At 39.2% G+C, this 14900-nt stretch overlaps 1 protein-coding gene and 1 long non-coding RNA gene across 2 annotated transcripts in view; one reads left to right on the top strand and one right to left on the bottom strand.

The window, feature by feature from the left end:
• LOC142600924 (uncharacterized) overlaps positions 1-14900 on the bottom strand; it is a 782912-nt gene that overhangs the window by 252396 nt on the left and 515616 nt on the right. The gene's annotated exons all lie outside the window — the stretch shown is intronic.
• CSMD1 (CUB and Sushi multiple domains 1) overlaps positions 1-14900 on the top strand; it is a 1232729-nt gene that overhangs the window by 1126787 nt on the left and 91042 nt on the right. Inside the window, exon 49 of the mRNA XM_075747278.1 lies at positions 7468-7656. Coding sequence (XP_075603393.1) covers positions 7468-7656 — 189 coding nt within the window. The remainder of the gene's footprint in view (positions 1-7467; positions 7657-14900) is intronic.

Here is a 14900-nt window from a genome sequence, read left to right as displayed (position 1 = left end):
TGGATGCTATGTCACTTGGAAAAGTAAATTAAATCTGTAAATGTAAAGCTACTTCAGGTCACTGGAACGGCTTCATAGAGGTTTATCACATTTCGTGGTACAACATTGTCATTCCTAGATGAGAGCACTCCTGCGTCATTGCACCTATAACAGCTAAGCCTCATGAAGTTCCAGGACAGATCCCCTCTCAGAAACTGGCTGGGAGAAAAACAGAATTTTATCCCAGTGGTCCATGATACAAGACTGCAATATTTTATGAGCATTCTGTAGAGATTCCGGCTTAAACCCAGAATTTTCACTCAGCTGACAGTGGCTGTAGTTTTAAGGCTGGCATTCTTCAAACATTTGCTTACCCTCCAGATCTTCAGACATTTTTTATTTATTGCCTTGCGTGTGATTATTCTGTTAATATGTCAGTTCCTGATCCTAGAAGATGTGTGTATCCTTCATCCTGGACTCTGAAGGGAGTTCAGTTTAAAGAACAGATTAAAAATTACTAAACTGTAGATTAAGAAGGGAATTGTATGGAGTCTTATCAATATTCCTTCATTGTCTGACAAATGTTAGAGTCTTCAACAAGATTTTTCAGAGTTGTAAAATAAAACTCCGTCTTCAGAATTTTAAATAATTTGCTTCAAATGCTTTCTTTCTTTTCATGCTAGGTATAGCTTAGACGTATTAAATTGTCTGAGTATCAGCCTTTTCTATTCCTATTTCCCTGCCTTTGCACCACAAAATATTATGAGTTTTGGTAGGACTTTTACATGGATGAGGACTACACGTGGTGCTTGCCTGCAGTGTTGTTGCTGGCTTCTGATGTACTAACTGCCTAATGTCGCTGCCTTAAAATGTTGTCATTAATGAACATTTCTGTAAGAGTAGGAGGTGGATCTGATCTTAAATAACTATTTTAAATGTAAGGTATCCAAACATATATGATTCATATCACAAAATGAAGTACTCAGAAACTGGAATGAGCTTGTTTGGTATCATACTTTTAAATTTCAATTACAGAAGTGTTGAGTGCATATTGCTGGAACTGAAGTCAGTGTGGATTGTGTTTGAACATATAACACTAGGCTGGAAAAATCAGATCATAGTTATAGAAACAGTCAAAATTTTAGTATTTTTAATTTCTTCTCTGTATTTGAGGTGTTTAACTGTAAAATGGGGATAATAATGATTCTTGCTCTAATGTAATGTTGAGAAAACTAGTTAATATTCACATAGTGTTCAGACAACACATGGACAGTCATAAAAAACCCCCCACAAATTGTGGAAAATTATGTCTGAATAATTTGAAGATAATAAGGTCTGGAAAGTTATCTTAAACAATTACAAATAAATAAATAAATAAATAGACTGAAACTATAAGTAGTGTCCATTCCCTATATCCTTTAAAGTAGACATCCTATCCAAAACCAGAGTATGATCATAAGGTTACAGACTGTATAATACTGACATGCGTATGTATAAATGAACTGAAATTTGTATGTAGACTTAACTTCCAACATTTCCTAACTTCTGAATTCTTTTCAGCCTAGTGACGTTCTTGTTTTTTTATTCTTGTCGATACATTGTTTTCAATTATTTTCTAAGTATCTCATAAGGTTCATGACAAAGCAAACAGAAAATCCCAGGTATTCTGCCATGGGGGGGCTATTATGGTTAATATTGTTTTATCAGCCATGCTTAAAATGTTACATCTACACAGGTACCCACCAGAGTAGTAGGCTTCCTCCGCTTTTTGGTCAGCTCAAGGAAAGCAAATGCACATTATTATGGGTTTCCAAGATATTTTTAACAGTCATGGAATTGTAAAGCATGGTAATCTATGGGCCCAGCCTCCTTCTGATATGTGGGATCCTTTCTGTACTGCCCTCTGTCGAACTATTCATTGTTCTTCAAGGAATTCATCTCTCACTTCTCATGTATTCCCACTCATCTTGTTTGTCCCAGTCCTCACACTCATTCTGGTCAAAACACCTCTGCCAAGCCAGTCTAGCTGTGCTCCCCAACCTTTCTGTCTGATCTCCATCCTTGTTCCACCCCTCCCTACAAATCACAGTCTACTTCTAGTGCTTCCCTGTTAAGAACTGTAAGACAGTTCTTTATCCAGCTCTGGACGATCTTTCTCTTCCTTCTAGCTCCCCATCTTAATTTTCCTTGCTTCCACTTTAGGTGTCCCCTAATTCACTATCCTCCTCCTTTCTTGCCTCAGTCCATGATCATCTTCTCAGTCTCTCACTAGTCAATTCCAATGGCTGTATATATTTTCCTGTCCACTTTCTTTCACTGAATCATACATATGTTTTCCCTGAATCACATTTTATTCTGAACATAATCTCAGTCTCTAATACATCCATCCTTTCGATGCCACTTCTAATAGCCTACCAGGTCTTTCTCTCATTTCCATCACTGACTCTTAGCCTCCAATTCCTCCCTTCCTACCTTTTGTCTCATTATAGTCTGTCATGACTTTTCTTCCCTGGGTTCTTAAACCCAATACTTTTGTGTCAAATATTCTTTCTCTTTTTTCTCCAGTCAAACACAGCTGATTGATAGCTTTCTTTTCACACTTTAACCTCTGTCTTTAACTTTCACACTGTCAGATGACCACAGAGCTTTACCAAAACATCTCAGTTCCCAGATCTACTCTTCCCAATTTCCTCCAGCCCCATGCAGCTGATGCCACTCACTCAGTGAGACTCTTGGGGTGGTAGGAAAAGTAATCAGTAGTAAGAATAGGTTGCAGTGGTGGTTGAAAGCAGCAGGTGTCTATACAGGAGTCATCAAGGTAGCTGGGGAAGGAGAATGTGGATTTTTATAAATTTGCAATAATAGCCATTAGGACTTAAGTATATTTACCAAAGTGATGTTGAAGTAAATTCTGAGCGATATTGCTGGTTTGTGTTCTTCTTGTTATCTTGTATCAATTTCTCATTCTTAGTTAAAAATATTTTTTTGCTTGTTTTTTTTCCTCAAATACCACTTAGTTCACTGGAGAGATTAAACTATGCCTCTGGGCTCTGGACATTGTTAATTTTTACAACATAAGCAACAGTTATGACTGACAGATTTCCCTTGTGGTCCCCCATGAAATTTTCAGTATTTCAACATCATTCTGTCTAATTCAGCAGCCTGAATGTCCCATATTTCATGGCATTTTAAAGCTGATCTCTTTGGAGGTTCATATATACTATACATTGTTAAAATTAACCACAGCTAAAAAAATGGCAATAATTTCCCCTGTAATCAGAACACAAAGTACAACCTGTTATGCTCAAAATCTTGTTAGGGGTAAAAGCCCCACACTTTATGTGTCTATCCAAGAATTTGATGTTAGTATAACTGAAATGTTAGCAGTGTAATAAAATAATTACTAGTCAAGATTAAATGGTTAAAGGAAAAAAAAAGAAGAAAAAAGAAGAATAGATGAAAGTTGCTGTACAGTAAAACAGTACGTTTAGCGTTGTTATAGACACACTTCCAATTAACCTTTTTCCTGGTGCTACAGTCATGCTTCCATTGCTCCTTGGAACCCAAGATCAATGGTTTCAGTTTGGTGTTTGTGTGCTGGGGGGGATACTGCAGGTCACCAGCAGCTGGAGTCCTTCACCAGGCAGAGTGTGATATTGATGATTTCTTCCTCACTCTAGGATCCACTTAGGGTCACTTTTGTTTGCTAACGCATTTTTGCACCCTGCTGCTGGTCAAGTTGTCCCACCTTAAGTTGTCACCATCTTGTCGTACCATGCCCATACTCCTCCATGCTGCATCCTGTGTCCCCACCTCTCAAGGCCTCTGCTGTTGTACCAGGCCTGTGTTTGTCTACATGCCACCATGCTGGAGTCCTAAATATCTTATTCTACAAGTACCTGTATAGAACTATTATTGTACCATAAAAAGAGAACAGAAAATTACAAAGTTAATTCAAAAGTAAAACAAATCAAGCATACTCATCTGACCAGAAGAAAAAAAAAAAATCTGTTAAACAAGGTGAAAACAGGTGGGTCAAAAAAAAGTTCAGACAACACACTTTTGTTGTCTCAAAATACAATACTGCAATACACCTGACAAACCTTGGTCTTGAGGACTTGCAAACTCAGTACAAAGTCTCTGACCTGTTACTAGCAAAGGCAATACTGTATTACTGGACTACAAGGTTACACATCATATGGCAAATATTTTCTGTTCAGAATTGCAGTACTGAGGAGATCAATTTGGAATTTTATCTGAGTGGCATATTATGTTTAGGACTCACCTGCTATTCTTGAGGTCTCCTAGAATATTTAAAATTAAATAGTGCCCAAGAGGTTACTGAAGACGACTTCAGTGGTCTTATCCACTGGTCTTTGGTCTTAACCAGCTTGTGTTGCAATAACAATATCATTTGTTCTTCAATAGGTTTAAAAGAAAATTAAAGCCACATTTATTGTGCTTCTTTAAATGTCAAATCCCCTTGTAAATTTAAATAGTATTTCAGTAAATTAATTCATTTAGTTCAGCGAGTAACTGAATGTCGCTGCTTATAAGGGATACAGAACATGACCCCAAACAATATTTTTACTGGACAATTGTGGTGGGTTGACCATGGCTGGGGGCCAGGTGCCCATCAGAGCCGCTCTATCACTCCCCTCCTTCACTGGACAGGGGAGAAAAGGTATAAAGAAATGCTTGTGGGTTGAGATAAGGACAGGGAGAGATCATTCACTAATTGTCATCATGGGCAAAACAGACTGAACTTAGAGAGGGAATTCATCTAATTTATTACCCAGCAAAACAGAGTAGAGGAATGAGAAATAAAATCAACTCTTAAAACACCTCCCCCCACCCCTCCCATCTTCCCGGGCTCAACTTCACTCCCGGATTCAACCTCCTCCCCGCCCCAGCGGCACAGGGGAATGTGGAATGGGGGTTATGGTCAGTTCATCACACGGTGTTTCTGCCGCTTCTTCATCCTCAGGGGGAGGACTCCTTTCATCATTTCCCTGCTCCAGCATGGAGTCCCTCCCACAGGAGACAGTCCTTCATGAACTTCTCGAATGTGAGTCCTTCCCACAGGCTACAGTTCTGCACAAACAGCTCCAGCCTAGATCTCTCCCACAGGGTGCAGACCTTCAGGAGCAGACTGCTCCACCGTGGGTCCCCCACAGGGTCACAAGTCCTGCCAGCAAACCTGCTCCAGGGTGGGCTTCTCTCTCCACGGGTCCACGGGTCCTGCCAGGAGCTTGCTCCAGCATGGGCTTCCCACGGGGTCACAGCCTCCTTCAGGTGCCTCCACCTGCTCTGGCATGGGGTCCTCCACAGGCTTCAGGTGGAATCGCTACACCCCCTCATCCTTCCTCCATGGGCTGCAGGGGGACAGCCTGCTTCACCATGGTCTTCACCACGGGCTGCAGGGGGATCTCTGCTCCAGCGTCTGGAGCACCTCCTCCCCCTCCTTCTTCACTGACCTTGGTGTCTGCAGATGTTCTTCCATCTTCTCACTCCTCTCTCTGGCTGCAAAAGCTCTCTCTCACTGTTTTATTCCTTCTTAAATATGTTATCCCAGAGGCGCTGATTGGCTTGGCCTTGGCCAGCAACGGGTCCATCTTGGAGCCGGCTGGCATTGGCTCTATCAGACACAGGGGAAGCTTCTAGCAGCTTCTCACAGAAGCCACCCCTGTAGCCCCCCCTGCAGCCCCCCCGCTACCAAAACCTTGCCACGCAAATCCAATACAACAATACTAGCTTATTGCTTTTTATCCTGTTTTTTTTTCTTTTGATTTAGTTATTTCAAATAATTCCCCAAGTAAATGAATGTAAAAAAAATATATATTTCAAGTAGAAATAATATTGCTTAATTGAGAACTATAATTCTTTAATAGAATGTCAACAGACATCAACATTTTTCAGCATCTTTAATGTATGACCTAGTTTTACTGCTTTTGTTGGGTGGCATTACTTAGAAATATTGACTTTGTTACACTGCATCTAAAACTCTAAAGGAAGTGTCTCAGGAGTCTTATCAACTCAGTGATCTCTCCACAGGCAGGGAAGAGACTTTAGGTGGTAATTGATATCATAGGTGCATCTTATGGTGATGAAATGTACATACAAAAACAGAGACCTAGATATTGAAAGGTGAAAGAAGGAAATCAGGGATGATTCTATGGTTCTATGAAAGAAACGAATAATATGAAAAATATTTATAGATGTAAACCAAATTCTGTAATTATGCACTTGTGAAATACAACCACGACTTCTACTGGATAATTGTCTATAGAAAATGATATGAATATGATATTATGCCTAAGACATTTCAACATGGTGTAGAGAATTAGTATTGTAGCAGCAGTTACAGTCTCACAGTCCTTGGTACCAACGTTTGGTTATCAGTGGGTGGAGTTCAACCCTGTCTTCCCTGTGAAGAATGTTCATAGGCTGATTTCCGTGGTGGATGTTCAGCCAGGTTCATTTTCTGCAAGCCATTGTCCTACCATGCATGTCTGTAAGCTTGACATGGTACGCTGCTGCAAATATGCAGTGACTTGTGCATCAATATGGAGTCAAGGTAATTTTTTCACATTGCTTTTATCCAGTGAGAAATGATTGATGTAAAAAATAGATTTGTGTTAGGCTCCACATGTATGTCAAACTATCCTGTACTTTTGCCTGACCTGGAACCAGTCTGGCTAATATATTCCGTCCTTATGTACAGGTGCTGCAACCTTGTTTTAGAAAAAAAATGATCTTTGTTACTCACTTTTTAACACAGCTATATGTTTCGTACTTTTTTGACTTCCTCAGCATGTGTCTAAACATCTCATCTATATGCAACAACTTCTTGAGGACCATACTGGTCAGGAAAACCTACCTGGGAACAGTATTCATAGTAGTAGTGATTAGGGTTTAGCAAGGTTTGCTTTCATTTCAAAACTTAGGTTTAAAGTACATTCTATCTTTACTTCAGATGTACAGTAAATTCAACATATAAGAAGCTACACTCACCTAAGTTACATTCTTTTGCTAAAAAATTAATACAGTTTTCATGTAATATCTTTGGGGGATCACAAAGGTAAAAAATTAGATAAATTTTAATCTGAAAAAAATGCATCTGATGAATCAATCTATTGTACTTTGCCCTGTAATTTTTTAACATATTTGGCAAAATGTTTAATTTTTTACTTAGATGTCTAAGAAGTGCACTGGATTTTTTTTAATAAGACTGTTTATAATTAATTTTGTATATTTTGTAGCTCAAAGAACTGTTTTATATTTATACATTTATCAAATTTGAAGTTGTCTGTTTATTAAGAGTGAACTTGCTGCACAAACTATATGTTTCCTGATTGCAGCTTCCTCATGTACAATGGCATAAACTGGTTTGTGATTATAAACTATGATTCTGAACTTTGTGATATTTCTGCATAAGGAGTCAGAAACTTCACTGTTTTTAATAATGTTCCTTTTTTTTGAATTTAGCTCCCTATTGCAGCTTAAACCCTACCTTGAAGAATGGTGGAATCGTAAATAGAACAGGTGGTCCAGCAGGAAGTAAAGTTCGCTATTACTGCAAACCTGGATATAGAATGATTGGTCAAAATAATGCAACATGTAAACGTCACCAAAATGGCATGTATCAGTGGGATTCTCCTGTGCCAATCTGCCACGGTAAGATATTATTTTCTTGAGTATGATTCTATAATTTCATTGCAAAGAATATTTTACACAACAAAGATCCAGCTGCCAGTGTGCAGGATCTGTGCATCTGGCGCTTCCAGATTCCAGAATGTCTTCTAATCTCATATGACATAATGTGTTCTGTAATATTATGGCATATGATGCTGTTTGACCTTCCTGAAGGTCATCAAATCATGGGTGGATCTGTGTGTGGGCTGGGCATGAGGTAAGTTTAGGGACAACTGCTGCTTTTGGGCTTGCTTAAAGTGCATTTTAGGTGCAATAGGTAGTCCTGGCATAGGCACTGAAAGCTCAGAGACACTTTGCACTAGAGAACCTGGAATTATGATTAGGCCTACAGCTTCGCCAGAAGATCAGGAAAGTGGAGGATGCAATTTTGTTCAAGATTAAGACTAAATTTAAGCATCTGTATGTGAGCTAAAGTTTTGATTAATTTGCTTAAACATAGAAGTGGTGCCCATATTTGAGGTGCCCTGAGGTACCTTACCTGTCCTCCATCTACCAGTCTAGAAAGGCACAAGCTCCTACGTTATATCCAATAAACTTGTCAGATGTCTTGGAGGCTTAAGAATGTCTCAGGTAGCTCTAGACAATGGGAAAAGGAGACAAGCCCTATCTGCCTAAACTCTGTTGAAGTTAATCTAGTAAATACTGTCAGTGAAGCTCTGAGAGCTACTCTGCTGGCTAGCCAGTAGGTGTCTGTTTTCAAAAGGCACTGAAATTTTGGCATCTTACTCTGGAGCTCAGGTACTTTGAGTGCTTGAGGATAGAGACAATATTGCATGTGTGTTCCTCTGACAGGCTTGAGCAAATATCCCTCTTCATCCCACCTGTTCTTCATATACAGGACTCAGCCTTTGAGTTCGTTCTTCCCAATATAATTTTAAAGGGTCTTGAAGAACACTTAGCTGCTCTTCACCGTTTGAGTTACTCCCTAGTAGATTTATAAAAGAAAACTGGAGGTACCTACTTTAATGAAGAAGTTCTCTTGTTTGGATCGTGGGTACTTGGAAAGGCTTAAAGCCTATGACAGGGTCATGATAAAAATCTAGCTGACACCAACATTTCCTGCTTAGAAGTCCTGATTCCAGGTACTGTCACTATTAATTCCTCTGTGCTTACTGAAGTGGATAGAATTATATTGCTGAGCTAGAGATCCTTGTACTTTGCTGTGCTGAATGAAGGTTATTCCAGGACCATAACTGGGTTCCATGTCTGCCTGGGTGTAGAAGACTGGTCAAATTTTTTTAGGGAACTGGCTTGAAAACATCCATTTGCAATCTGCCCAAGAGCCATGACTCTGGGACTACCAAATTGCTTCTTCATAAAATTAGCTGGGTTTTTGTGTTTAGTACGGAATTAAACTCTGGCTTTTTACCTTTGTGATAAATGTTGTTATGCAAAAAATGTCCTTTTTAGCACTCAGTCTTAAAATAAAAATGTGAGGTAGGTAGCATAGTTTAGGAGTTCCAAATCCCAGTTTCCTCTTATATTCTAAACCTATGATCATCTTTCAAAATATAGAACAGTAAAAGAAGTATAGTACTTCACACTAAAAATCAGAAGTTTGAGAGGAAACCTGGTAACAATCTTCTAATATGCTAAAAGTAGCCCTAAAGAGGAATGAAATAATTTATGTCCTTTCTAGATAGAGGAATTACAGCTAAGTTTACTTCAACAGGATTTTAAGTTAGACTTCTCTTTACTTTTCTCTTCTTTCCTCAGAGGGGCTAGGGAAGCACTGGAACAGATTGCCTGTGGAGAATGTGGAATTGTCATCGTTGGAGGTCTTTCAGGAACAAATTAGATGAACCTTAGTCAAGTATAATTTTGACTTGTAATAGGAGAATAGACTATTCATGACCTCTTTTGACACGCATAGCCCTAGACCACACAGCTCTGTTTTTGTTTTGTTTGTTATTTCTGTATTTATCCAACTCTAAGAATTAGGATTTCTATGGCATGGCTCTCCCCGATGTTTTTGATGGGATATCATAGACATAAGCCACTCAGCATTTTTTTTTTTTTTTTTTTTTTTTTAATGAATCCCACTTTTAGGGACTTCTTTACTGCTACCTTTAGTTTTAGGGTATTTACATGTTTTTCCTAGCACTATGTACAATGCCAGAAACAGGTCACTAAATGATAAATGCTTGTGCATTAAATTTAGGGATTTTCCAGTGTATGGAAATAAACTCAATGTCTGACTGTAATACAGTCTCCAGCTTTGTTTCTGTGTGCATGAATTTGCATGCTTTAAACATGAATAATACGTAAGTATCTTAAAGTTATATAGGTGTATAGATATTTTAAAGTATTGCCATAAACTTTACATTTGCTAGTTTTGATAAGAAATAAATTCCAGGAACACATGTGGAACATTAAAGAGCAACTAAAACTGCATCTCAGTTTCTAGGTAGTAAAAGGCTTTTCCACTTGCGTTGATTACCTGTTCTTTGGTAGAAGTATATTTTTCTGCTGTGCAAGATAATAGAGAAACTTAAGGTTGAGTTATGTGTTTTTCACATTCTGAATGCACATCTCCCAGCTGGAACCTGGCAGTCTCATCTAATCATTGACCTAAGAAGCGTGTTCACAATTCCTCAAGTCAGACGATTTCCTGACACCATTCTTTATCATTTTACAATCATATGGGAAACTGGGAGCTTCAAAATACTTGGATGTGGGACAGTAGTGACATTGTTTCCACTTTCCAAAGACGATATGCCATTTCAGTCAGTTTACTTCAGGTAATTTTACTTTGAATATCAAAGTACTTGCTATTTATTGAAACTGGCTGTGCTAATATGGTTTTTTTTTGGACAATACTGTTCTAAAAGCCGTTAGCAGCCTCAAAAAATGAGTAGCAGCAGGAAGATTTCTTTCCAATCCCAGTTTCTGGGGGAGAAGCAAACAAATAGATAGATTGTAACAGGAACAGTGCCAGAATGCCAAAACTGCTTTTATGATTAGTAGCTAAAGCAGCAGTGAGAATAACCTCACAATGTAGCAGTATGTGATTCAGCAGCAGCTGAGGAAAGAAGAGGGACAGTAGAGGACTGAGGTACAATACTAAGAATAAAAGTGATGAAGTGTGACAGGTAAGCATAGATTTTGAGGTGCTTCAGGTGCTTTAGTACACTGGACATTGCATCAGACCTGACATAACTGATAGGTCCAGGTAGGTGTGACCTAGGCATTATACATCTTTTACTCTTTAAAGTAAATTGAACATAAGAGCTATTCAGTCTTGAACTTTTCCATAGTTTCTAGAAATGTTATTGCTAGAGGTGAAGAGGAAATGCTAACAAGTATTTGCTTCTAACATAAACTGACCTGTTTTTTTTGTGTGGTTTCAAATGACATAATCAATTCTTCTTGCTCCATGGAAACCACTAAATTATTTAAAGTTAATTCATGTTTGAAGTATTTAGAGGGCACTAGAATAAGGTCCACACCTGTTTGTACAGGCATACACATACATGGACGGGTGGATAGACTGATAGTTCTGAATTTTGGTTTTATACAATTAAATATATGCACACTTAACACAGATATTGTTGGGTTTATATCAGAAAGGAGAGCTGAAAAAGAAGTTGACAAGAAGTTAAATCTTAACCCAATTATATTCTGCATCAAGCATTCAGACACATTGCCACAAGGCAGAAGAGAACTGAGAGGCTTTTTAAGACAGGGAGGGACATAGTGCAAGGCTCTGGAGACACTAAAACATTTCACAATAAGCATGACTGAAAATGGAGAATGCATAGGCATTTTTATGATGTAGTAAATCAGAGTGACAGTTTAACTTTCTGTCAATTCAGCATGCAAACAAACATTCTGCAAGTCTAAAATTCTGCTTATGTGACAGGTCAGAGTTGGTTCTACTTGTAGGTGATGGATTAAATTGTGTGGTGGGTTGACCCTGGCTGGAGGCCAGGTGCCCACCCAAGCTGCTCTATCACTCCCCCTCCTTAACTGAACAGGGGATAGAAAATATAACAAAAGGCTCGTGGGTTGGGATAGGGACAGGGAGAGATCACTCACCAGTGATGGTGAGTGGGCAAAACAGACTCAACTTAGAAAAATTAATCTAATTTATTACCAAGCAAAACAGAGTAGATTAATGAGAAATAAACCCAAATCTTAAAACACCTCCTCCTCCCCCTCTTTTCTTCCTTGGCTCAGCTTTACTGCCAATTTTCTCTACCTCCTCCCCCTCAGCAGCACAGGGGGACACGGAACGGTGGTTGTGGTCAGTTCATCACACATTGTCTCTGCTGTTCCTTCCTCCTCAGGGGGAGGACTCGTCACACTCTTCCCCTGCTCCAGCATGGAGTCCCTCCCATGGGAGACAGTCCTCCATGAACTTGTCCAATGTGAGCCCTTCCACAGGCTGCAGTTCTGCACAAACGGCTCCAGCATGAATCCCTTCCATGGGATGCAGTCCTTCAGGAACAGACTGCACCAGCGTGGGTTCCTCACGGGGTCACAAGTCCTACCAGCAAACCTGCTCCACCGTGGGCTCCTCTCTCCACAGATCCACAGGTCCTGCTAGGAGCTTGCTCCAGCGCGGGTTTCCCACAGGGTCACAGTCTCCTTCAGGGGCATCCACCTGCTCTGGTGTGGGGTCCTTCACGTGCTACAGGTGAATATCTGCTCTGCCATCAACCTCCATGGGCTGCAGGGGGACAGCCTGCCTCACCACGGTCTTCTCCACAGGTTGCAGTGGAATCTCTGCTCTGGCACCTGGAGCACCTCCTCCCCCTCCTTCTGCACTGACCTTGGTGTCTGCAGAGTTGTTCCTCTCACATCTTCTCACTCCTCTCTCTGGCTGCAAAAACTGCTCCTAGGTGGTTTTTTATTCCTTCTTAACTTATGTTATCCCAGAGGCACTACCACCGTCGCTGATGGGCTCAGCCTTGGACAGCATCAGGTCTGTCTTGGAGCCAGCTGGCATTGGCTCTATTGGACATGGGGGTAGCTTCTAGCAGCTTCTCACAGAAGCCATCCTTGTAGCCCCCCTGCTACCAAAACCTTGCCACACAAACCCAATACAAATTGGTTATTAGGGGACTAGGTAGACTACTTCAATAGAGGCAGCTCTGCTGCCTTTTTTGAGTACACCAGAGCCCTGAAAAGCTATCACTCCTGCTGTGGTCACCTTGTGGGAAATGACTCCTAGTACAAAGACTTGCTCCCAGAAGCAGCAAAACTTGGTTTTGTCCTGCCCCTTCTCCACTTTCTCTAACACCATTAAGAGCAGTAGGTGCGGGTCTCCAGAACCCCTTCCTTATCACCTCTCTCTTCCTTCTCTGTCCCACTACTACTCCTTCTAGTGGCAGGAGTCTCAGCCCTTACCCACTGAGGGAGAAATACTCAATTTCGAGAAGACAAGAGCAGCACTGATTAAGGTGCAAAAAGTGCCAAGAACTTGTGTTACAAAGGAAGTAGCTCATTTTTGAATATTCCTACGGTTCTACTTCTATTAGCAATTTGACAGATTCCAGATGGAAGCAAACAACTGAAATGAACTAACCATTCATCATTTTATAATGCTTACCTCTCCTCATTATAATCATATGCAAAGTACTGTGTTGTATTTAATTTAAATGCATCAAATGTGCCAACTTGAGAATACTGAAAACAAATTTGAGAGTTGTGTTTATGGTACGATGACAATGTGTTGTGACATTAATCATTTACATTGAATTGGGTAAATTATAATAAAAATTAGATTTTTTGAAAAATACTTATTTTCACTTTTCTTTAACAGATTTCAGACAAAGGCTGTCATTTCTTCTTTTGAAATGTATTGACTTTATTAAAATAATAAAACTTCACAATGTCAAGGGGAAAGGAACAAATACCCAAAGGACTTTTTAACTGTTAAAATGTTGAATTGCTTCTTACAGTTGAACTGCACTCTTTATTGGTAAATATTTAGAAATAAAAGCTTCAAAGCTGTGTTTTATTCAGGGTATTTACTGAAGAGCAATAAACTGGATGCCAAATTCCAAGCAGCTAGTGATTCTGTACACACATACATTGGTTTATATGAACTCTTTAAATAGATTTATTGTAATAATGTGATTTGTTCTCTGCTCCAAGTTACCACTTTGCAGAAAGTAATATCCTTTCAGAGAAAATAATACTATGACTTTCCCTTCAGAAGTGTCATGGGGCACATATAAACTCTTTACCAGCATTACTGACTTACTCAAGCAGCCAGAGTTAATCTCTGGGCATAAATAACTATTTTAAAATAAAGCATAGCATTAAAAGAAGTTTTTAAAAAGGAAATTTTTAAAACCTCGAAGGAGATTGTAGTGAGATGGGTGTTGGTCTCTTCTCCCAAGTAACTAGCGAAAGGACAAGACAAAATGGTCTCAAGTTGCGTCAGAGGAGGTTTACATTAGATATTAGGAAAAATTCCTTCACTGAAAGAGTGGTCAGGCATTGGAACAGGCTGCCCAGAGAGGTGGTGGAGTCATCATCACTGGAGGTGTTCAAAAAAGGTGTAGACATGGCACTTTGAGACATGGTTTAGTAGACACGGTGGTGTTGGGTCAATGATTGGACTTGATGGTCTTAGAGGTCTTTTCCAACCTTAAGATTCTATGATTCTATGAGACTGAAGAGTTGCCTTTTTTCTTTTTATTATCAAAATCAAGGGAACTGAGAAGTCAGAGAGCAGAAGGCAATCCTTCCTTGGAGGCCTTTCCTAAAAGTGACTGAAATAGATATTTTTGTAATTATACTCTGCCCTAAAATTGTGTGTGTGTGTGTATATATATAAATGAACTGTATTGAGCTCTGGTTAAAAAAAAAAAAGCCAAAAAACTAGATGCTACTCAAACTATCACTAAGCTGACAGCAAAGTAAACTTTGTGAGCTTGAAAGAATAACCGCTTGTCTGGAGAGAAATTCTGAAGGAGCAAAAAGAAGTGAAAATAATTCAGTAAGTAATTTCCTTCGTGATATGGGAAATGAATAAGCCTGAATTCACATAATATTTAGCATTCTGAAGTGAATTAGTCAAGTATGTAAATAAGTGTTTAAATATCCGAATAATGCCCTTAACTTCAGTAGAACTCTTGCCTGTCTAGTCATATATTTAGGTTCTTTTCTTGTCAGATAAAATTGATAAAATTGAATTTTTAAATAACATTGTTTTATATGTATAGAACAAATAAATATGAAGGTTTTTTTGT

The sequence above is a fragment of the Balearica regulorum genome, chromosome 3, assembly GCF_011004875.1.
Source record: "Balearica regulorum gibbericeps isolate bBalReg1 chromosome 3, bBalReg1.pri, whole genome shotgun sequence".
In the NCBI taxonomy this organism is placed as follows: Eukaryota; Metazoa; Chordata; class Aves; order Gruiformes; family Gruidae; genus Balearica; species Balearica regulorum.
Note: the sequence above shows the minus strand (reverse complement) of the source record. Positions and strands in the feature narration are given on the sequence as shown.